The sequence below is a fragment of the Strix aluco genome, chromosome 4 (genome assembly GCF_031877795.1).
Source record: "Strix aluco isolate bStrAlu1 chromosome 4, bStrAlu1.hap1, whole genome shotgun sequence".
In the NCBI taxonomy this organism is placed as follows: Eukaryota; Metazoa; Chordata; class Aves; order Strigiformes; family Strigidae; genus Strix; species Strix aluco.
In genome coordinates, this window is record NC_133934.1 from 65,877,154 (window position 1) to 65,900,908 (window position 23,755).

The following is a 23,755-nucleotide window of genomic DNA, read 5'->3' on the forward strand; positions in this document are numbered from 1 at the left end:
TAGTTCTACAGGATGCTGGTATCCAACGCACTTTTTAGGCTGTTTGGTGCCCTCACAGCTGGACAGGACGGAGGGGCTGGACGGTGCTCTGACGAGCCTGCGCTCTGGTTTGCTTTCTGCCTTCCCATTGAAATGCGGAGGATTAGAGAACTTTGGGGAGAGGGCCTGCTTTGTGTGCGCAGCCGCCGGGCAGGGGCAAGTCACGTCAGAGGACGCTTTAAAAAATCTGACAGAAATGGGGTCACTGACCAAAGCCGGGCCGAGGGAGCCGGCCCGGCCTGCGGCCCCGCGCCGCCGCTGCTTTCCCTCCGCTAGGCGGCGTCACCGGAGGGAGGGGACCGCTCCCGCGCCGCCTCGCTATTGGCTGTTCCACTGAAGCGCCGGCACCGCTGATTGGTCGGCGAGGGCCCGGACGACCCGCTCCCGGGGCTTCAATATGCCCCGGCGCGCAGTACCGCTCGCCGCCGCCAGGGGGCGCCGCCGCGGGCCGGACAGGACAGGACAGGACAGGACAGGACAGGACAGGACAGGACAGGACAGGACAGGACAGGACAGGGGCGGCGCGCTGCGAGGCGGCGGGCGCAGGTACCGGCCGGGCCGGGGGTCACGGCGGGCGTGGGGGGGAGTGGAGAAAGACACCCTGCCTGGAGAGGGACCGTCGGAGCCCGTCTCCGAGTGACCTGGGGGTCCCGCCGTGCCCCTAGCGGAGGCCGTGCCCGGCTGCGGTGAGGGGGGAACGGGGCCTAGGCAGGGCCGGAGGGTCATTGGGCCCGGCCACGGCTTGGGCTGGGGGGGACCCAGGCTGGGTCTGAGGGGGTGTCCGTGGTGGGGGGCGTTGGGGCTCCCCCCGAGTTGGAGCTTAGAGGGTGTCGGGGCCTGGCTGTGATATGAGGATGTGGGGCTCAGCCCGGGGGTGCAGGGTCCCCGTGCGCAGATGCCGCCTCGCAGGGAGCCGCTGCCGTTGCACGTCCCCGCGGGGGCCGCGGGCCCGGACACGGGTGTCCCCCCGTGCGGGATCAGGGATGGGGGGGTTTGGGGGCTCTCAGGGGCTGGTGGACGCGGGTGGGTGCAGGCTCTGCAGCAGTGCTGGGAGCCCTGTCTGAGGACTGCTTTAGTGAGTTAATGCATTTTTGGTGCAGGTTTTCTGGTCCCCGTGTAATGGCAGTACTGCTGGATTTGCCACGATCCCAGAGTGAGACGTTTGACCTCGACTGCTCTGGGCTGCACCCATTTCCAGCCCCGGCCAGGCCAGGATGGTTTGGGCTGCACCGGCGGGGCGTTCCCTGGACACCAGGGCATGGTCTTGGCATCCAAACCCCCAGACTGGATGGCTGGTGGACTGCCTGAATTTCCTGGGGTTCTCCAAAGAGGGGAAACCGAGACAAGATGCTTGTTACTACCCTGATCACTGTGAGTAACAGGAGGCAGGAGGAGCTGGAGGCACCTGTATTGGCTCCACCTGCCTTCTGCTGCCTGGGTTTGTCTGCAGTTTCTTCTGGTTCTCAGCTTCAGGTGTTGGCAGTTACTTGGAAGAACAGTTTTTGTTTCTTCCTTCAAAACCCCAAGAGCTGCAGCTGGTTCTGGGCAGGGCTGGAGGGGGTCAGGTCCCCTGAGCTGCTGGAGGCAGTGGGGCTGGGACCAGAACTGCTGCCGTGGTTCTTCAGGTCACCCAAATGAGAACAGCCTTTCTGCAGGAGTTCTGGTGAGTTTCAGGGTGTCGTCATGTGCATTTTTATTTCCTTTTTTTTAATGCAGTTTATTAGCTGATGTGTTTGAACAGCAGTTTACCAGTCCCCTGTGTGTGGTTGCTAGGCACGGGTTAAGGTTAAGATGTGAAGTTAAAACTTAATCTTAAAGGTTAAAGTTTTGACTTGGTGCAGCAGTTGTTGTATTTGTGCATTGATTTTTACCATGCTTTTCTTTCTTCCCCCTGAAAACAGAGTGTTTTATTGTCCCATGTCCTTCTCTGAGCCCTTCCCGTCCATCTGCCTGGCCCTGCATTCTCTCAGCTGCTGGGTTTCTGCCAGGAGCCCATGAGTGACCGTGGCCAGGCGCAGCGCTGGCTGTTGGCCGTGCTGTCTCCTGGCTGCCATCGCCATGCTGCCTGTGCTCTGGCAGCTCTGTGGGACTCTGTTGTGTGCTGGGCACGAGGGCTTCTCGCTCACAGGGCCACCAGCGTCGGGGCAGCTGTGGCTCAGTGGAACTGGCTGACGCCATGGCTGCTCCCACTACTGGTAAGTGGGGACTTTGGTGGCTGCTGCGGTGACTTTCCTCGGGGCACGGGAGAGGGGAGTGGAGCTCCTGGGGGCCTGGGGCTACCACAGGTCCCTGGGCCAAAGTCCCAGGGGCTGACATCTCCCTGCAGGACTCGCTTGGAGCGGCCTCGGGGGCAGCCATGGGGGCGGCTCTGGCAGTGGCGTGTGCTGCCCGTGCCCCCTGCCCAGGGGGTGTTAAGAAAACACCCTTCCCTAGTGATGGCATCAGTTGGGTTTTATCATATGAAAACTTATTAACTTTGCTGCTCTGTACTAGTTCCCGTTCTGCACCGCAACGTGATGGGGTGGTGGAGTTCACTGGAGGCGCAGGCAGTGTTCACACTGAAGAAAACAACCTAAAGGACAACCCGGCCCTGGACATAAGGACTTGGCTTCGTGGAAGCTGAGAGCTGTCCCTGAAGGATAAGGGATGCCAAGAGGTAATGCTGGTATCCCAGCCCCTCTGATGTGGTTTGAACCCCTCCCAGTGCCTGGCTGGGGCCCAGTGACTTTCCTGGTGGGTTTCAGCACCAGCCCTCTGGAATCCTCTCTCGGGGGGGCAGTGGCTGCAGCTCGGCCTGTGGGGCTGGGGGTCCCTGGCAGCTCCCCATTTCCCCCATGGGATCAATCCCTGCTCTAGGATGCCGGCGGCTCCTGGGCCTGGCTGCCAGCCGTGTGTGCTGGGGGAGAAGGGGACTCTGCAGCGCTGGGGATCTCCTGGGGTGCCCCCTCCTGCCGCTGGGTTCCCTCCTCCTGCTGCAGGCACCGGCTGGTTTCTTCTTCACAGCTCTTTCTCGGAGCAACTGCCGGCAGGACAGGCCCCTCCAGCCTGGCACTGGCTCTGCCAGAGCTGGGGAGAGCTCAGACCAGCGGGGACTGGTTTCCACTGGGTCTCAGCCCTTCAGCCCTGCCCGGCATCATCTGCACAGGCAGATGCCCAAGGACTGGAGCTGGCAGCATTAGGTCGATCCCGTGGCAGGGCCTTGGGGCGGCTCTGAGCTCTGTTTGAAGCTGTGGTTTTACCTAAAAACTTCTTTTTCAGCTAAAAACGTGCTGCAGTGCGAGCAGAGGCCTCTCCAGGGACCCGCAGTGTCTCCTGCAGCCCCATCAGTGAGAGGGCAAAGCTGGCCTGGCCAGGCACAGGGAGCAGCAGCTGTCCTGGTGCTGCCGGTCCCTTGGGAGGTGTTGGTGGCCCCGGCGATGCTGCGTGGCCGTGCCTGTGCCAACAATGTGTGGGGAAGGCTCATCCTGGCACCAGGCGAGGTGCATGTGCCTGGTGGGGTGAGTGTCCCTGGGCGGTGGCCGAGTGGTGGGACCGGGATGCTCAGCTCCCAGGGCTGGCTGAGGGATGGGGAAGGGGGGTGCCATCCCCTGGCAGAGCTCCCCATGGGGCCCATGGCAGGAAGGCCGCATGTTTTGCGGGACCATGGCTGTGAGGGGCGTTGGGAGCGGGCACTGTTGGGGTTTGGCCCAGACCCTGCTGGCACTGGTGTGGTGCCAGCCCTGTTCCCAGTCTGGGGCTGCTGTGGTTGGTCTGTGCAGCCGCTGCTGCTGCGCAGGGCAGGTGGGTTTTTAGCCAGATCCTGGCTCTTGCCCGCTCTTCCGAGGAGAAGTGGGACGTTTCTGGTGTCCTGTCCCCGTTTCACCCTCCCCTCCCATCTTAGGTGTGCAGTACTGGGTTGCTGCTTCTGAGGGGTCGGGCAGAGCTGCCAGTGCCCAAGAAATAGCAGGGTTTGCAGTGCAGCAGCTCTGGGGGCTCTTTGGGCCGGGCTGCGCTGCCAGGAGCTGATTGTCCAACATCCCCCTGCTCAGGGATGGATGGACGGACAGACAGAGGAGCCCCAGGAAGAAGCCAGGCTGCCTGCACCTGCCTGGAGATGCTGCAGGGACTGCACAGCTCCAGCACAGCACGGCTTCAGGTTGGTTGTTTGGGCCCCATTTGTTTGGCTGGTTTCTTGTTTTGGGCTCCTGGACAGCTCCAGCTCATTCACAGGTTGGTTGTTTCTGGTCCAGCCTGTGAACAGCTCCAGTTTGTCTGTAGCTTCAGGTCATTGTTTCTCTACCTGTTTTTTTCAGGTCTGGCTGCAGCTCGTTTTCATCTCCAGTGCAATTGGGTCTCCAGCTTGTCTTCAGTTCCAGTTTGGTTGTGGCCCCAGCTGGTTTCCATCTCCAGCCATGACAGCTTGTGCTTGTTAAAACAACCTTGGCTTTTGGCAAGGTCGTAAATCAATCACTGTCATGACTGTACACATGTTGACTAATTAGTTTGTGTTTATTGTTCAATGACTATTCTGGTGCTTGTACACCCCTTGAATAAAGAGTTGGACACACAAAGATGGTGTGAAAAGTGCCTTTTGCCCCAGACATTTAATTCTGCCTGGTGCATGCCAGCCTCCCTGGCTTTGGGGACCAATGTGACCCGACCCCCACCTCCGGTGGGGGCCTATGCACCCTGCCCACGCCCCTTCCTGCCCCCCACCCCAAACCCAGGAGTTACCCTCCCTCTGGAGCCCCCTGAGCTCGTTCCCATCTCCCCAGCCCAGCTCCTGCTCTGGGAAAACCCACGACTGGGCCCAGCCCTGAGCCCCAAACCACCCCCCTGGGCCTGCTCCGAGCCCCAGGACAGGCCCGAGCCGGCGGCCACCTCTTCCAGCAGCCCCCGCTCAGTCTCTGCTGCTGTCACCCCGAACTGGCCCAAGGGTTCGAGTCCCCAATACCCCGCGGCTGATCCCCGACCCCCCCCAGACCCACGTGTGGCGGCGGGACGGGCCCGGGAGCCCCGGCGGGGGCGGGCGGTGCTTGGGAACGGGCCGGGGGGACCCGCGGGGCGGGCCCGGCCCCGGGTGACCGCGAGCGGCTCTGCTGAGGCCGGGCGGCGCCGGGCTCCGGCCCTCCGGGCTTTATTCCCCGGCGCCCCGAGACCCGCCGGCTCCTCCGTGGAGCCGCCGGCAGCGCGGCCGGCAACCGGCAGCTGCCCTCGGGCCTCCGCTCCGGTGTCGCGGCCCCGGCCCCGCCTGCCGGCCCCGTGCTCCCGGCCCGGGCTCCCCTCGTCTCACCTGGCCCCACCGGGGGAAGCCCGGAGCGGACGCCGCCGCCACGGGCAGGAACCCACTGAGGGCTCAGACGCGGCCGCGGGGACTCAAATGAGGTCGGGCCCGCCCCGCGCACGCGCGCTGGGGACGCGCCCACTCGCCGCACCTGTCTCGGGCCCCGCCCCGCGCACGCGCATTGGGACACGCCCCTCACACCTGTGCCAGGCCCCGCCCCGCGCACGCGCACTGGGGACACGCCCCTTCGCGCCCCGCCCCGCGCACGCACCGCCTCTTCTGCCGCCAGAAGGACGCCAGCACCGGCTGCGGCGGCGGCTGATGTTGCCGGTACGCGGGGCTGCAGCGTTGTGTGCAGCCTGGGGGCCTCTGCTGGGGTCATGCAGAGCCCCGGGGCGGTGAGGCGGGGGCTGGGGGTTGGGTCGGTGCCCGCCCTCGCGGGCGTGGGGGCCTCTCGGCGCTGCTGGGAGCGGACTGGGTGGTGTCCGCGCCTCCCCGGGTGAGTGGGGCCCGGCCCGGAGAAATGCGGCAGCGCCGGGACCGGGACCGGCCTCACGCGCGGTTCCCGAGTCCGGCCTCGCTGCCTCTGTCCCGGTGCCGCAGGCAGGAGGAGCCGCGCTCCGGGGCCGGGTCCCGGGACCCAAGTCCCGCGCTGCCCGCTCCTGCCCGCGGCTGCTGCCTGCCCGGGCGGGGGCTGCCCCGCTGGGGCTCCGGGCACGGCCTCGCCTTGGCGGCGGCGGTGGGGGGAGCCGGGGCTCTGCCGGTGCCGCGGCCACGGAATAACGGCGGCGCCTCCGAGCAGGCGCAGGGTGAAGGCGGCGATGGCCGGCGGGGTGGGGGGTGGCAGCCCAGCCTCGCCCCGGGACCCAGCGAAACAGCCCGGGAAGCCCTCTCTGTGCCTGAGCACGTCGGGTGTGGGCTCTGCTTCAAGGTCCCAAGCATATGACTTGGTGTCTGTTTCTGAGGCTTAAACTGGCCTATAAACCTAGTTTCAAGCGCCAAAACACAGCACTAAGCTCTTTCTTGGTTCTCCATTGGCCACAGGAGCCTTGTTTTGAACCCCAAAACACAGGACTTAGTCTCTGAGCCCAAACACCCAGGACTTGGTCTCTGTTTCAAGCCCCCCAAATGCAACATTTAGTCTTGCTTGGTGACCCTGCTTTCAAGACCCTCAACACACATGACTTAGACTCTGTTTCTGAGCCCTAAATCTGGGCAAAGGAGCTTTGTTTTGAGTCCCCAAAACACAGCACTTAGTCTCTGTTTCCGGACTTGAACATGTGTAACTGTCTCAACTCCTGTGTGCTTGAGCCCTAGACTTACTTTCTCTTCTTAAACTCTAAACCTGGCCAAATGAGCCTAGTTTCAAGCCCCGCAAAAACAGGACTTTCAGTTTCTGGTTTTGTGCTGCAAAACAAAACTTTTAGTCTTTCTTTCCAAGACCTCAGCATGTGAAATGGGGTCAAGTCCATGTGCCTGAGCCCAAACCCCATGGGATTCACTCACTATGAGCCCAGTTCTGCACCTGCAAAATGCAGGATTCAATCCTTGTTTTTAAACTCTAAATGTGGCCAAATGAGCCTGGTTTCAAGCCCCCAAAATGCAGCACTTAGTCTGTTTCCAGACTTGAACATGTGTAACTGTCTCAACTCTGTGTGCCTAATCCCCAGACCAGCCACTAAGCACAGTTCTGAGTCTGCAAAACGCAGGACTGCTTTAGGCTCTGTTTCTGAGCCTTAAACTGACCAAATGAGCCTGGTTTCAAGCCCCAAACACGCAGGACTTAGTCTCTGTTTCCAAGACCTGAGCATGTGTAACTAACTGCCTCAACTCTGTGCCTGAGCCCCAGACCCCACGGGATTCACTGTTTATGAGTCCCAAACCAGCCACTGAGCCCAGGTCTGAGTCTGCCAAACGCAGGACTTGGGCTCTGTACACCAGAACTGGCTCAGTGAGCCTGGTTTCAAGCTCCACCACACAGGACCTGGGCTCTGTCTCAAGGCCTCAAGGCTTGCTCTTGGCACCACAGCACCTGTCTGGGGCTGGATCCCTCCTCCCAGGCCCAGCCCTGGCTCCACTGAGCCCCAGCCCCTGTGGGCCAGTCTTGGAGCCCCAAACCATCCCCTGGCCAGTGCCCACAGACCCAACACGACCCACAGCCCCGGCTCTCCAGCCCCTTGCCCACACTGACCCAGGCAGCCGGGGGCTCACGCTCTGCTCTACACCCCCCACAGCAACCCTGAGCCCAGCCTGGCGCCCGGCACGGCTTCTGTCTGAGCCCAAAGCTGCTCCTGTGGTACAGGGTCAGCAGCACCTGAGGGGGGGGAAAAATAAGCAGCTTATTCATGACACCACAACGCACATGGGCTTTGGGTTGAGGTGCTGATTTTCTCAAACAGCTTTCTCCACATCTAATCATGTATAAGGGACAGTACTGAGACTCTAAATCACATTTATGGCGTCATTCTTGACACTGACAGCTCAGGTCTGGAATAGAATAGAATAGAATAGAATAGAATACAATACAATACAATACAATACAATACAATACAATACAATACAATAGTTGTGATGCTTTCCTTTATCCAGCAACCAAATGCAGCCCAGGAAACAAAAGGAGGTTCTCATGTGCCTTGGAAAACTCAAACCATTCCAGGTTGGTCAGGAAATAAGGGTTTTTCCCTGTTAACACTAATAAACCCCACCCTTTCAGTGTAAGAAATCAGCCTTTCACACAAGCGCATCCTTCCTACCACCACAAGAGGCCAACACGGGAAGAGAGGCCACATCAGCGGCTTGAGTCACCGTCCCCACTCTCATTTCCACTTCTCTTTCCTTGCTCTTCAGGCAAAACACATAAAGCAGGGGGGGTCAGTGGGGACGTGCCAAGTCCAAAAAACCCCCAAAACTGGTTTTTACATTGGTTTCAATCAGGGCTACTCAGTTGTTCTCATTTAAACTCAGCTGTAGCACTTAGGAGAGGCTTCTCCTCTGCACCAATTTCAAGTGTAATTAATTGCTTTCTCTTCAACTCCCTGCTCTCTTTGCAACTCGATGGCTGCTTCCAGCTTTAGCAAAGACTCTGTCTCCCTTTTTTGGGAGGTCTCCTCCCGATGAGGTGAGCCCCCACCAACTCGGGCCACAGGCTGAATGTGACCAAATCTCATGGCAGCCAGCACCCGGCAGTGAGGGCCGTGGGGCTCTTGTGGCCCTGTGCTGCGGGCTCCTGTCCTGGGGCCTCGGGGAGCCACTGTCCCTTGCTGGGCAATGACAGGCCGAGCAAAGCCAGGGCTGGTGGCACCAAGAGCAAGGGATGCCCCAGCCTGGCACTGGCACTGCAAAAACCCACATGACAAGAGCTCAGCCAGGAGGGGAGTCTGTGTCCCCTGAGCAGATGCCCATAAGCACAAAATCTTGGAATGGACTGGAAAAAACCAAGCTGGGAAGTGCTCAGCTGCAGCTCTGGCTGGGGGTTGCTGCTGGTTCAGCTCAGCCATCAGCCAGGCAGGTTACAGCTCCTGCCCATTTGGAAATGCAGGTGTGTGCAGAAAACAGCAATTATTCCAGGTTTCCGTCGGAAAAGCAACACCGAAGGCAGCAAGGATGTGGGTAAATACTCTGGGTCTGTTCTTCTCCCTCAGCCTGGGGGAGACCCCGACCCTGTGGCCAGCCGGGCTGCAGCCGCCAGGAAAACGAGCGTGGAGCTGCCAAGATGAGCCTGGCCCAGCAGGCTGGAGGCCAGATCCACACGGCAACAGAGGCCAACGCGTTACAGAGGTGCAAGGCACAGAGCGGGACCTTCCGGAGCCTCCTGCAGCCAGAGCCTCATCTCACAGGCACCTCGGGGATGCTCCTGCCCACGGTCCAGCCAGAGCCTCATCTCATGGGCAGGGCCAGCACCAAAGCCAAGTGTTTTGCCATGCATAAGCCCTGCATCGCCTGCTGCAAAGCCCAGCCTGCCTTCTGCCCGTCCCCTCCCGCCCTACAGCACAGGGCACGGGGGTGTCTGGCCAAACAGCTGTGCAGGCACAACCCTGTTGCTCATCTCTCCATCTCCCCATCAGCAGGGACTGACACCTGGGGACACAGCAGCAAGAATGACGCCGCTTTTCTGTGCGTCACCCTTGAAGAAATGAGGCCGAGCTGGCGCGAGCATCACTGCTGTCTGCCGGGGGCATTGCCCGGTTTTACGGGCGCGCGTGGCAAAGCAGGCGCCGTTCAATTTGGATGCTCTTTTCACTGCAGGAGCCACAAAACAGCTCTCATCTCTACCTGCGTCAAGGAGAAATTCTACCCTGCACAAAACACCTATAGATTAATGCCTGTGTTGCATGTTGGAGCTATAGAAAAGCTGCCATTACAGGTGAGCAGTATGATGACGCAGCTTTGAACACACATCACATGTGTCACCTCTGGCTCCGAAAGACTCAGCAGAGGCTGCTACCTGCTGCTTTACAATGGAGGTTGAAATGGCTGCCTAAAGGAGGCTGAAAGTCTGGAAACCAGAGGAGGAGGAGATGCTCCGGGGATCAGGGAGGATGCTGTCGTGGCACAGAGCACTCCCAGCAGCACCGGGAGTCGGGGCTGAGCGCAGTTTAGCTGTGCTGCATGGCCATGGGATTTTCCATAGGCTCAGCCTAAACCAGCTTGCTGGGAGAAACCGCTTCACCTTGTTTCAGCCTGAGCCTGGTGAGATAAATCCCACCAGTGCAGCCACTGGGGAGGGGGAAAGGGGAACTTGAGCGTGGGGAGAGAAAGGTTTGGACCTTGAGCAAAGCCCCTGAGTGGGACGATACACCCCCAGCTATTTACTTTTATGAGGAACATGCCTGGAAGGGGCTTTGGGGGTTTCTCTGCTGGGACACCCCCCTGGGAGCTGGGAGGCTGCCCATTGCCCTGCCGGCTCTGCCCTCCCACTGCCCCCACAGCACCCAGGCAAGTGAACAGCAGCACCCCGAAATCAGAGCGATGCTCTGGTCAGGAGGGGTCTCTGCTGGCACCAGCTTCAGAGCTGCTGTTTGTGGGAGCCAACCAGTTGCAAAGGCAGTGGCATCCACTGGAACTGGGAAATGGTGACCAGCTCCCCCCGACTGCCCCTCTGCTGGCTGCTTTGCTGCTTCTGGCAGCGACACGCGCCGAGGGGCACGATTTAAGCAGCCCCCTGCAAGGGGGACACGTCTGCCTCTTCCCTGTTGTTCTTTATCACTGTTCAATTATTTTTTAAATCCATCTGAGTGTGTCAGTGTCAGAATCCCAGCTACCAGAAGCAATCCTTTCCCAGAAGGGAGAGCAACAAAACGTCCCAAAGCCCAGCCCATAACGGGGTGGCAGCACTGCAGGCGCTGCCTCAAAACCCTCTCCGGGAGCAGAAGTCGCTCCTGTTTCTCCCTGCTCCATCGTGGCCCACAGCTCCATATCCCTGCTGAGGGTGGGGAGGCATTTCCCGGGGTCAGGAGCAACCGGGCTGATCCCCACCCATGGGTGCCAGGCGGGTGAGGGGGAGATTGACACCAGCCCAGACGGGCTGAGGGAGAGGTTGGAGATGAGGGCGTAACATGGAAAAGGACAGAGGAAAGAAAGCCCCAGGTTGTACCCCATGCCAGGCTGGGCAGGGAGATCACAGGGGGCTTTTGCTGCCCTTTAGCCCTTTGTGCCATAAACCTCCCCCCCATCCAGCTTGATTTCCCAAACAGGGGCACACACACCTCTGGGCTTTCCATGGAAAACCCACATGCAATCGCCGGCAGGCAAACAAAGCGGGAGTGACTCTTGATTGCCTTTGGATGCATTTATCTGAATTATTTTAGCAATGACATTATTCACCGTCACTCAATGCAGCTGCTGCAGCCCTCCTGGGAGGCTGGTGCTGCTGCCCCAGGCAGCTCTGTGGGCAGGGAAACCCATCCCACTGCTTCCTGGGAGAAGCTGCTCTCCATCCATCAGAGGCAGCACCAGCTCCAGGAATGCGGCACAAGCTTTATTCCATACAACATTATTATTACAGAGAGCCCAAAGCAGCAAAACCAGGTACAAACTCGACCCACACAGCATGCTGGGTCACCGGCATTGGTACCAAGTGAAATACAACCCAGCAGCCCCATCTCCAGATGATGCCAGCCACGGGCACAGACACGGCCAGCGGCTCTTCATTTCCAGTTGCCACACAGCGCCGTTTTCCCTACGCCAACCTGTCCCAGCTAAGCCACTGGATCAGTCCAGTTGGCTTTGTTCTTTTGCCAGCAATAAGAGAAGAGAAATCAACTGGTTTCCTGGAGAGACGGTCGAGGTTTGGGAGGCAGACGCTGTCGTGCCCAACCCACCCCATACCCACCTCCCAGCTGGCAACAGCCCCCAGCCCCGAGTCACCCACAGCTCGATCAGAGGCCGGCAGCGAGCTGAGGGGCTCTTGGTTTGGCTTGGTGGGGTGTTTCATATGGCCTGAGTTTACATAGCTAATGAATAGAGCCCTTTCTGCATTTCAAGCCTGAAGCAGCACTCCTCTCAGCAAAGAGACACAGATGTGCTCCATCTTCCCTGAGCAGGGTTAAGCAAACTCCGCACCTTACTTCCCATCACACCATCCCACATCTACACACATCTACAAACACACACATAAACTTCCGTAGCCTTCGTGCAATGCTAACTCCACTCTGGCTGCTTGCCTAGGTTTGGCTTTTGCCAATTCCCTCACACTACTTAACAAGCTAGCTTTAATGTATTTTTTTTTTTTTTTAAATCACTCAGAGAAGCACATCACCAAGGCACAGCAGTCCCCAGCAAGGCAGAAGTTGGGCTGGTGAAGGGCAGTGGCACCCTGTGTCCTGCCGCAGGGGCACAGGGCAGCCCCCCAAGCTCACGCCTGACTCCTTACCGTGCTCAGGAGCAATGGGGCTGTCACTCTCCCAGGGGCTGCAGCAGTGCTGGGGAGCAGAAGGGCCCCTCCCCAAAGCCCAGCCCACCCCCAGCACCTGGGCTGAGTCCTGGGCAGCTCAGGAGAGCCACCCACAGCTGGGGAGAGCCTAGAAATCAGCCCTGAGAGGCTACTGCTGTAATTAATGAAGAATTTAGGCAGCTACTCACCAGATGCCTAATTTTTGAGTGCTGGCTGCAGGTCTGTGCTCCCCATCCACACAGGGAAAGCCCCATCACCCCTAAAGAAAAAGCTTTACCCTGCTTTGGGCTGGGGGTGCCCAGGCTCACAGTGCCAGCAAAGCACGAGTGTGTTGGAGAGCGCAGAGGAGGGACAATAAACTCTCCTGTGCTATGAACATCTCGAGGTCTCTGCAGCGGCGGCAGGGACCCCTGGCGCTGTGTGACTCCCCTGGACCCTTCTCTGGGTGGATCCCAATGGGGTGAGTGGTGGCAGCCCAGCCAGTCCCAGCATGTCCCTGGTCCCACAGATCCTCAGTGCAATGCCAGGGGGTCCTGTAGGAAAATCTGTCATGGCTGACTAGCAGCTGGAGTGCAACATGCCAAAAGAGCATCCCAGGGCTGGAGGCCAGGGCTGGTGCTGCCAAGTGCTTCCTGGGGCAGGGCCTTCCATCCTGAGCGGTGAGCATCTCGCCAGATTCACTGTCTGCTGGGCAAATGGCTGCCCTCACATTGTGTTGGCTGGCACGACAGGATGCTTTCCGTTGCAAACACCAAGAGCAAGGTGCTGGTCCCACAGCCCCAGCACACAGCCTTGGGCCTCAGGTGCCCCAGGGCGAGATCCTTCAGTGCAGCAGAAGCCCAGCCAGCACTGGGGATGCTCACAGTGATGTCAGGGCACAAACACACAGACCAGGGCTGGTCTTCTTGGTATGGCTGGGCTCCTCACAGCCCCTCTCAGGGGCTGCCAGCCAACAGCACAGCCAAGCTGGCAGCTCCAGCCCCACAGTGGGGCAAGGGGGGCTCCCCACAAACAGCATGGGAACCCCCAAAGCTATTACTGGGGACCTGCTGCCCCGGGGATGGCTGCAGGCTTCAGCCAGCTCCCTGGCCTGGGGCTTCAGACAGCTCAGGGCAAGGGAGGGCAGCAGCAAAACCCAAACCCACCACAGCTTCTCTACACCCTGGGGGGCTAAACAACACCCAGCCTCCTCCCTGCACCCCCACTGCCCAAATGCGCTCACACCCACTATCACATCCCCTCCAGGATGCGGGTCTTTTCCCATTTGCCCGGGAGTGCCCACAGCTGTGGGGCTGCCCCAGCTGCTGGGAGAGACCCGGAGCAAAACAGAGAGAAAAAAAAAAAGAAATAAAAAAAAAGAAAGAATTTAAAGAAAGGAAAAAAGGGGAAAAAAGGGGTGGGAAGGAAAAAAGAGAGGAATAAAAGGAATAAAAGACAAAAATAAAAAGCCGGGGAAACAGATAAAAAATAAAAAAGATAAAAAAGAGGAAAAAAGGAAAAAAAAAAACCCGGGGGGGGGGGGGGGGGGAGGAAAAACACAGAAACAATTGATTACAAAAGGGAAAAAAATAAAAAAATAAAAAAATAAAAAAGAAAAATAATAAAAAAGCACAAAATAAAGCACAAACATAAAAAGTAGAGGTGCAAAAGAAGTGAAATGAACAGCATGAAGAGCATACCCACCTGTCACCCTCATGAGCAGCTGGGGGAAAAAGAAAAGCCGGTGAAGCAGCAAAACCGATCCAGCAAAACCCTAGCCTAAAAAAACCCAACCCCCCCAAAAAACCCCCAAACCGCACAAACCAACCACTCCAGAAACAAAAGCCTCGAGTGCTGAAGCTGGGGCTGCTCTGGGGAGGGGTCAGGTTTGTCGGCCTCGAGAGGAGTGGAGACACCGGGGCCAGGCAGCTTTGCCCAGGGCACAGTGTGCACAGAGGCTGGGCATATTTGGGGTCTGGGACACAATGCAGTGGTTGGATTTCCATCCTTCCATCCCTCCAGACCTGCTTCCCTCTCTGCAATGCACTCTCCAGGCAGGTCCAGCAACAATTTTGGATGGATTTTTTCCTATTTCCAGGTTTGACTTTGGACACTAGAAGACAATCACTTGAACTTTCATTTTTCAGGGGGTAAATGGAAAGCTTAGCTTAGCTCTAAGGAGATCCCTCAGAGCTCTACAATGCTCCCAGCACCCTTGGGCTCAGCCAATGTGCTCGTAGGTCCGCCCCCCCCCCCCCCCCCCCCCCCCCCGCCCCAAGCCAGAGACCCCAACCCAGCAGCTGCAGGGGCAGGAATTTACCCTGATGCTGTACAACTTTGCTGAGGCCCTCTGTGGAGCTGAGCTTCCCAGGATAACAGACAACATTTCCCAGCGGTGTTGGACACTGCCGATCCCCCAGTGTTTAACACCCTGGCACGGAGGGGTTCATCGATGCTGCCCACACTCATGGGATGGTTTCTTGGGGAAGGAGACTCGGAGGCATGGACCAGCACCAGTGTGCTGGCACTGGTGTGCGCCAGGAGACCCAGCCTGGTGTCTCATTAATTATTATGCCTGACAAGGACTGTGGTGCAAGCAGTTTGAAAGGATCTACCTCCAAAATCCTGCCCTTGTCACTGCGCAGGGTGAGCAGGCAGGCACGATCTGAGCTGCTGCTGAGCAAGGACAAGAGGCAGGACCACCTTCCTGGAAAATATACAGCATTTCATTACATTAGGTGGGTGTTTATGTTTACGCTTGGGTATTTTCTGATGTGTTTCTTGGCCTCGCTTGGATTTTCCCCTCTCTAATTCTTCAACCTAGTCTAGTGGAAGGTGTCCCTGCCCATGGCAGAGGGGTTGGAACTAGATGATCTTTAAGGTCCCTTGCAACCCAAACCATTCTGTGATTCTATAATTAACTTCCCTTGCTGAAAACATGAGACTAGAGACAGGGGAACATCATATATGGGGCATCTTATATACATACCTGACATATGCACACCTCCTGTAATCGGGCATCATTATACACACACACCTTATAGAAGCACCCAAGGACAGGTGAGCACACCCATCCCCCTCTTACTGTGTTAAGGAGAGGCACAGTGCAGAACCCAAATCCCAGATGACGCAGGCGCAGTGGGATGATGAAGCGGGATCCCAGAGGAGCAAATTTGGGGCAGGACACAGGCAGGAGGTCGCTGCCATGCCTGAGGAAGGAGGGCTGGCTAGTTTCAGCCTAGCACACCACCAGTTTTCATAATTTTTCACATCCTGATGAGCTGTTATGCATCCCCCTAGATTGCAGTGATTTTACAAGCAATTATCTTCCATCTGGTTTAAGCCATACACAAGTTTTTGTTCAAAACAGGCTGAATAGGTGGCGACTCAACAGCAAGTTTCTGGGAAATTACAGCTTGATTCATACAGGGTAGTCACAAAAGAGACCAAATATCTGTGTTTATACCCAAATAGCCCATTACCCAGATTGCTTCCACAAGCACAGTGTAATCAAACCCACCTCTGACCTCTAATGGCCCTGAATCCTTCCGAGTATCCACAGTATGCTGCTGCTTCTGGTTTTATTATTCCCCAGATCTGAAAACATTGCCACTGTACTGAAGAGCATCTCAGCTGGCACATACACCTAGGTGGGGCTGCTCACAGGGGAAAAGCACCTTTAGTCCCAGCAAAAGCAAGAAAACTCACTTCTCCACACATCTGGAGGTGCACACAAGCCCTGGTCACCTCTGTTTTAACCCAGAGCCACCTCTAGACCACAACTATTGCAGAACTGTCCCAAGAAACAAGCTCACCACTGCAAGATTTGGAGAGTGGCCCAAGACTAGCAGCAGCCATCTCACATGCCACTTGCCCCAAAACAGCTGCAAACTCTCTGTATTCTTGCCTGGCGAAAGAGATATTTAAGATCTGGCTGCTCTAGTCACGACTGAGCTCTTAAAAAGCCCCAGGTGGCATCGGTCTGTCCGCCCACAGGAAGCCACCCAAGAGGAGCCAGTTGCTTCAGCAAACACCAGTAACCTGAGGTGGTATTTGCTATATATTTATTTTTCAGCAGTCTCGGGTCATGATGCCCGCCGTCTGCCTTCCAAAGGCTGAATAAATAAGCTGCTCTGACCTTGGTGGCTCCACGGTCCCTCTTTCCCTGAGCCTGAGCACCTTGCTGTGCCACATACAGCACCCGCCGCCCCTTCTGCTGCAGCTCTCGGGGGGCTCTGCTGCCAGCCCAAGGAGGGGAAAAAGAAGTTCATGATCTCAGAAAGCAGCAAACTTTTGGGCACCTGCATGTACAACCCCCGGCTATCGGTCATTTTGGGTGGGAGTCACCCTGACCCAGCATCTGTGCAACATGATCACAGCGGAGCAGGGAACTGCATCAGGCCACCATCTCCTCACAGAGCAGTTGTCCCCACCTAATCACTACCCTGGGACAATTTGGTCTGCTTGCACCCCAAAAGTGTGGGGTCCTTCCTCACATGGGGCTGGGAGGACCATTTATTGGCCTGACCACACACGGCTTTGCCACTTGTGGGATGCACGGGATACTTTGCCTGGCACATCTCCTCTTGTCGTTCATGTTGCGCCCATCATCCATCATGGGCAGGAGGACCCTGCCTGAGGTCCCACAGCAATGCATCCCCATTTTGCTGAGTTAATGATTAAAATCAGTCTGATTTTGGAGGCGCTGGCACCCAGGCTGTGGCAGGCAGGCCAAGGATGCTTGCCCTCTGCCCCACCAACGGGATTAATCATTCACCTGGTAATTGGCAACCCATCCATATAAAAGCCAGGATGGGTTTCCCAGTGCCATTTTTCAGCAGGAGGAGGGAAACCAGCCCCAACATGAAGGCAGCTCTCGCCCTGCTGCTGCTTTTAGCCACTACGCACGCCGAGCACAGAGGTAAGGGCATTTATCACGTGCCTGGGGCTTTGCTCTCCCCTGGGGACGAGGGGTATGAGGCTGGGGACCATCAGCTCCGGTGGTTTTCAGTGGCCTCCCCTCTCCCCAGCCCACTCCCAAATCACCCGGTAGGAATCAGAGAGAGGAAAGGGAAGGCATGGGGTGATGTTTTGACACCCGTGACATCCCTTTGGGGTGATGCTGGAGGAGCTGGGAGAGGAAGAGTCTGGGCTGGGGTTGGGGGCGGAGGGAGGAGGAGGGGACAGTGTCACAGGGCCCAGCTTCTTCCCTTTGCAAGGGAAAACAAGATTTTCTGACCCCCTTCACAAGCACCATTTCACTGTAAAACCCATCCCTCAGATGGAAACAATGCTCTGTGCCACCCCTTACTGCCTTCACAGCTCCAAAATCACCCACTTGCCAAAAAACTCCCTTGAAACTTACTTCTCCTACACCACTTTATGAAAACAAAAAGAAATGCAACAAGTTGGCACTTATAGCAGGACCAATAGCCACTGTTCCTGCAAGGAAAGGGAATTGCCTTTTACCATAGCTTCCTCTTTTTAACCTGGTGCTACCAGCCTTGCAAAAGCCCCCTCACCCTTTCTTTCCCACTGAAACAATGTGACCTTCAGTGTAACAGCACATAACCCTTCAGTTTTGGGGAGATGACCCTGCTCTGCACTGTAATATCAGTAAATAGTGGTATCAGTATTTACCCTGCCGGTACCAAAGTCTAACCAATGCCATTTGTAGCAAAAATCAATGCCATTTTTCCAGGGATGAGAGTCACTGGGGATGTCTTCATGGCTGGGTGTTCCTGATCTCTGGGTTCCTGTCTCCAGAGCTCCCAGCCTTTACACTCTCCAAAACCTGCCAGAAAAACCAACACCACGCATTTCAAACACACAGAAATATCCATTTGGTCAAGGGGTGAACACATCTAATGTTTTACCTGTAGCTGTCACAGCTACAGCGAAGGGTTTTCCCCCTGCCCTTCTTTGCAGAGCTGGAGCAGCAGCTTTTGCTGGTCTGCAGCACCGTGCCAGCATCTCTCCAGGGACTACGGCCAAGTCTGACTTGAGAAAAGAAGCAACTGCATAAAAAAATAACAATCCTCAAGGGAATAAAGCAAGAGCCCCGCAGACTTTGGACCGCATTTTGTGGTGGCGTAGCATCTCTCATTCCCATGCCGTTGCTGCTGCCACCAGGGAGGAAAGCAGAAAGTGAGAACAAAATAGAGGGCCAAGTGGGAACAGGCAGTTCCCCAAATGATCATTTTCCCTGGCAAAAAGCAAAAGACCCAAGTTATTTTCTGTAGGAGACTCAATTAAGCAGAGTCATGCTGCTTTGTTGTTTTGTTGGGGTTTTTTTCTGCAAGGAGAAAGGTTGCTGGAAATGAGCTCTATTGCCACCCAAAGAGAGGGCATCAGAGGTGGTACTGCCAGGGAAAGCAAAGCCAGCATTTTCCCAAACCCCAGCCCCAGGAGATGCAGGCTTGCCGGGTCCCAGCTCCCTGGCCACTACCCAGGCTGCACCCAAGTGAGCCAAGGCACAAATCCTGCTCTCAAATCCTTTTTCTGCACTTACAGGTAAAGCTTATGTCCGGGACAAAGTCTGCCAGGAGTTCAAGGCCCTGGGGAAGGAGAACTTCCGAACCCTGTAGGTACCTCCTGCCGTATTTGCCCTCCCAGGACACTCAGCAAGCCAAGACCACAAAAAATTAAATAAAAATAATCTTAGAAAGGAGAAGATTTATTCACTCCCTGCAAATGAGGACTCCAATGGCTTGTAACAGGAGAAAAGTTTACTTTATTGTTGAACTCCTCAAAAACAATTAGATGCCTAAATAATTAGCAATTCTAACAGAGATGGCCCACGATCCCCTGGGAAAGGGCAACCCCCAGCCTGATACCTGCTCTGGGTCTTTCCGGGCTGTTTCCCAAGGAATACGCTGCTATTTCTTGCAGCACTGCAGCTGCTCCTCTCCAGCTGACAGTGGTAAAACTTGTTTTGACAGAATGGTGCTGCAATGTGATTTTTTTTTTTTTATAAGAGAGATAAACATGCCACCAGCTCATCCTCTCCTTGCTCCCTGCTCCCAGAACCATTATCGCTAACAGCAGAAAATTCTCCAATGCCACCTTCGAGGAGATCAGTCACCTTGTTGGCGAAATTGTCTCCCTGGCTGAAACCTGCTGTGCTGAAGGTGCTGACCCCTCCTGCTATGATGCTGGGGTGAGTCCAACCGAAACTGGGTGATGGACCCCAAAACTGGGAGTGGGTGGACAGGATGGCCCCTGGCATGTAACCTCCTCTCCCTCCCACAGTCCTCAGCTCTGTCAGCCAAATCATGCGGTGAGGACTCGCCTTTCCCAGCCCACGCTGGCACAGCTGGGTGCTGTGCCCAGGAGGGGCTGGAGCAGAAGCTGTGTCTGGCCGCCTTGCAGCACCCGCCCCAGGAGCTGCCCCGCTACCTCCAGCCCTCCAACGAAGAGCTCTGCCAGGCCTTCAAAAAGGACCCCAAGGACTTTGCCGACAGGTAAGCCTGGCTGGGGATGGTGCTCAGTCTCGCCGATAATGCCTGGTTGAGCCCAGGTGTGTGCTGGTGCCAGCTGACGTCTGAGTGCTCACCAAGCAAACCTCTCTCGGTCTCACCCCACTTCCATCATGGCTGTGGGGCCACCGGTGCATCAGAGTAAAAGGTCGGGGTGTCCAGCATTTGCACAAGCCCCAGGAACAGTATTTTACCAATGTGATGAGGTGTGCCATTGCCTGTGCGAGCAGCTGGAGAAGGGCCACCAGCCTGAGCGATGGCTTGGCACAATAAGCCAGAAGCATGGGGTGGTACCTGGAGAGGGCTCCCATCCCCTAACACCCCAAAAACCCTACATCTCCTGCACCCGAGCACCCGATCACGGAGTACCAGGTGTTCTCAGCCCACCTCCGTCACAGGTTTCTCCACGAGTACGCCAGCAGCTATGGCCAGGCGCCCCTGCCCGTGCTCCTTGGCTCCACCAGGACCTTCCTCTCCATGGTCTCTACCTGCTGCATCTCCCCTGCACCCACTGCCTGCTTCCTGAAGGAGGTGAGGCCCTTTGGAGCCCTGGGCTCATCCTCATCCTCGCTCCTTGGCGAGTCGGGTGAGAACCATGCCGACAGCCCAAGGAGACGTGGCTGGGAAAGGCTTGCATTTCCCTTGGAGGACACCTCCATCTTCTTTTTGTGGCAGAAACTGGAAAGGAAAACCCTCTCCCTCCTCACCCTGATGTCAAACCGGGTTTGCTCCCGCTTCACGGAGTATGGGAAGGACAAAGTCACTTTCAGGTAAAAGGGGGAAATGGCCTTTTCTCTCCTTGAACATGGGTCAGGGTGGGAGTGTGTTCCTATTTCCAGCTGCGGATCCTGCTCTCAGGCAGCGTTCACAAAGCTAAATTTTAATTAAGATGTAAAAACAAGATGTGTTGTAGCATCCTGTGGGAATGCTCTGTGTATAGTGGAGGCACAGAGTGAGCCCCGTGGCTCCGCATTATCTCCCTCCCGCACCTTTACATGGCGAAACCCCTTCTCTGAGTTGTTAGCAGGGGAAGGGGAGCTGAGCTCCCTAAGCCCCTTGTATGCCTTGTGCCTGCCCAGCTACCTCACCTCACTTGCTCAGAAGATGCCCAGTGCTTCCTTCGAGGACCTTTTCCCCCTGGCAGAAGATGCTGCTGAGGTGTTTTCTGAGTGCTGCGACTCGGTGGCTGAGGACTGCATGCAGAAGAAGGTAGGAGAGACAGGACCCCACCCCAAAACCACATCCCAAGTCACAGCAGGGGCTTAGGGAGAGAACCCCATCACAGTGAGGGGGTCGCAGCCTCACCAGGCCTGGCAGGATACCAAACCCCACACACCCTCTGCTCCCCTCTCTGCAGCTATCGGAGCACACGGCCAAGGTCTGCAGTGCACTGACAGCCCGAGACAAAAGGTTTGCTGACTGCTGCAAGGGGACAAACCTCATGCAAAACTATTTCTGCATCTCGGCTTTGCCACCAGCACCCGCCCCCAAACTGCCAGAGGCTCAGAAGCCAATGAACAAGCAGCTGTGCAGTGAGGATGGGGCTCGCCACGCCAAGAGGTGAGCGGTACCCATGCTGGCTGAGTGTCTGACCCTTCCTGCTTCCCTTGTCTTCATTATATGCTTTGATTATTATTAGGATAACCAGGGGAGCATCCTCTCTTCTCGCAGAAGTGTCGCCCCCAGGAGCTGCACAAAGATGCGAAAAGCAGCCCCTATCCCACGCTGAGCAGCACTGGTAGTAAAAACTCATACGGTGACTCATTCTTCCTGCTCCAGGTACCTGTTTGAGCTAGCACGGAGACACACCAGCGTCCCCGACACCTTCCTTGGCAAACTATACGATGCCTGTGAAAAAGTCAGGGGGGAGTGCTGCTCTGCCAAGGACACCTCCGCCTGCCTGGACAGCAAGGTGAGGGGCAGGGATGGCTCCGGTGTCTCACCCTGCTCTTCCCACCCTGGCCCTGTGTCACCCAAAATCCCCACAGAGGCTTTTCCCAGCCTGCTCACAGACATCCTCTGCCACTCAGCGCCAGCAGATGGGAGAAGAGCTGCCCCGCTTCCTGGAAAAGGCCAACCAGCTCTGCGGACAGTACACTGAGTTAAATTTCCTCGACTTCAAGAAGAGGTAAGCCTTTGCCCCCTGCCCAAAACTGGATGCAATCAGAATTTGGCCAAAATTTTGAGGGTGCATGAATGGAGCCAGTGGTTTTGAGGCTAAATAGCAGCAAAATATGGGGAAGCATGACACATCCACTCATGCTCCCCCCCCCGAAAATGCGCACGGGAATTTAATGCCCTCGGGTCCCTGCACTGCAGGCTGCGGGAGAGTTTGACACAGATGATGCCAGAGGCTGGCCCTGAGCTGCTGGGGCAGTTGGTGGAGCAGCGAGCCGACTTCGCCTCTACCTGCTGCTCCCATAACTCACCACCCCTCTACTGCGCATCCAAGGTAAAGCTGTGGCCCCACACCACCCCGCGCCGTGCTGGCGGCCAGCCCCTGCACCCCGGGGCTGACCCTCAGCTCTTTTCCTCCCTGGTTTGCAGGTGAGCTCAATGCTGGGAGAGGCATGCAACGGGGGATCCTGCCTGCTGAGTTAGGTGCCTAGAGGTGAGCAGCTGGGGCGGGGGTCTGGCACACCAGCATCAGGGACCACTTCTCCAGCGATGCATGGATGGAAAAAGAGCATGAGGGAAGCCGGCTGGAGGACGCCCTGCAGACGTCTGCTCTTCTTTGTGCTAGGAGAGGAACGTGACACCGAGCCCATGGCTCCCTGTCGCCTGCCAGCATCACCACCAATGTATTCCTGCAGCCATAATAAAAGACTTAAAAAAGCACCCTCGCTGCTGCTGGAAAGGTTTTCTGCACCCCCAGTGCAGTGGGGAGGGCTGGGAAGGGGCATGGCCCTGGCTCTACAGGCAGGAGGAAAAGGAGGAGAGATCCCTGCTTTAGTCCTGGGAGCTAATGGTTGAAAAAATTAATCAAGAACACCGAAAACACTCATCAAGTGCTCCCAAAGATGGCGCTCTGTGGGTATTTGGATATTCAGCTAGCTGGAGGCACTAGCCCATCACCCAAGGTGGGGCCTCTGGGCACCCCTGCAGCCCAAACTTCCCTGCTCCATACCCCAAATCCTGCTCCCCTGCCCATATGAGACTCCCGCAGCCTCCCTGCCTGCCTGCCAAGCTGAGCCCAGCCCTGCCAAGCACCGGCTGAGTTTTGGGGTGCTGTGGGCGAAGCAGCCCTGGCTTGGGAGGTAGGAGGATGGCAAACCCACATGGGAAAACAACGGGAAAATCCCCTGAGCCCAAATTTGGCAATTTTACAGGAGAACAAGATCTAAATATACCAAGGAAAGCAGATAATGATACCTCAGGGCACAGAGCTCTGCTGTGCATAGATAAACCAGCAAATTAAAACAGCTTGTGCTGTGGCAATAAAACACGGATGAGCTGAAGTGATGATCAAAGGAAAACAATAAAGGAAATAAAGGGATACAAAAGGAGCAGTGGCCTTACCAGTGGGGCAGAGGGGCTCCATCCAGAAAGGAAAAACTCCACAAGAGGCAGAGAATTAATGGCCAAAATTGGGAGAAATCAATTTAAAGCTAATTAAGGCCCCAGAGTAATTACTTTGCAGACAGCCTTAGCAGTCAAGTTGCCACGCTCACCAGACCCAACCTTAAGTGAAAACAAGAAAAAAACGTTCATGTTGGTTCCTTTCTGTACTGGAGAGCATCTGTAGCCCCTGAGTCTCTGCTTGGTTTCCCCATGATGTGGAGCCATAGAGGCTGCATGGGGTGGCAAGACATTATTATTTTGGGGGGCAGAACTAGGAAGAAAGTATAACTTGCCTTTTTTTTGTGCAAGGCACGTGTCAATGGGCAAGATAAACACCCTTTCTCTGCATGGGTGTGGAACACACTCTCCAAGTGCGGTAGCACACAGGCAGTTACCACCAACCTGGGGCTGGACCTTACTGCATTGTAGCAGCTAATGCACAGACACTGAGACACCGCTTCCACCCACTCATTACCCTGTTACATTGTGCTTTATTCTCCAGAATAATTAACAGTTGTTTTTTATCCTCTTCTGTTGGAATGA

General features: G+C 56.5%; 2 protein-coding genes across 4 annotated transcripts; both read left to right on the plus strand.

The window, feature by feature from the left end:
• The first annotated feature begins 2,708 nt into the window (after nucleotides 1-2,708).
• On the plus strand, nucleotides 2,709-4,589 carry LOC141922333 (uncharacterized). Of its 2 annotated transcripts, XM_074821467.1 has the most exons (4): nucleotides 2,709-3,218; nucleotides 3,298-3,513; nucleotides 4,068-4,174; nucleotides 4,332-4,589. In XM_074821467.1, exons 1-4 carry the CDS (start codon nucleotides 2,897-2,899, stop codon nucleotides 4,449-4,451), a joined length of 765 nt encoding a protein of 254 aa, XP_074677568.1. In that variant the 5' UTR covers nucleotides 2,709-2,896; the 3' UTR covers nucleotides 4,452-4,589. The 2 variants fall into 2 exon arrangements, with proteins under 2 accessions (XP_074677568.1, XP_074677570.1); XM_074821469.1 differs by lacking the exon at nucleotides 4,068-4,174 and having other exon boundaries at nucleotides 3,298-3,553.
• A 12,396-nt stretch (nucleotides 4,590-16,985) lies between these two features.
• GC (GC vitamin D binding protein) lies at nucleotides 16,986-22,489 on the plus strand. 2 transcript variants are annotated; one of them, XM_074821471.1, is made up of 13 exons: nucleotides 16,986-17,094; nucleotides 18,687-18,756; nucleotides 19,200-19,332; nucleotides 19,425-19,636; nucleotides 20,050-20,182; nucleotides 20,327-20,421; nucleotides 20,731-20,860; nucleotides 21,009-21,211; nucleotides 21,431-21,563; nucleotides 21,682-21,779; nucleotides 21,971-22,103; nucleotides 22,199-22,262; nucleotides 22,395-22,489. In XM_074821471.1, the coding sequence occupies exons 1-12, from the start codon at nucleotides 16,986-16,988 to the stop codon at nucleotides 22,250-22,252; spliced, it is 1,503 nt and encodes a 500-aa protein (XP_074677572.1). In that variant the 3' UTR covers nucleotides 22,253-22,262; nucleotides 22,395-22,489. The 2 variants fall into 2 exon arrangements, with proteins under 2 accessions (XP_074677572.1, XP_074677571.1); XM_074821470.1 differs by having other exon boundaries at nucleotides 22,199-22,489.
• The last annotated feature ends 1,266 nt before the right edge of the window (nucleotides 22,490-23,755 follow it).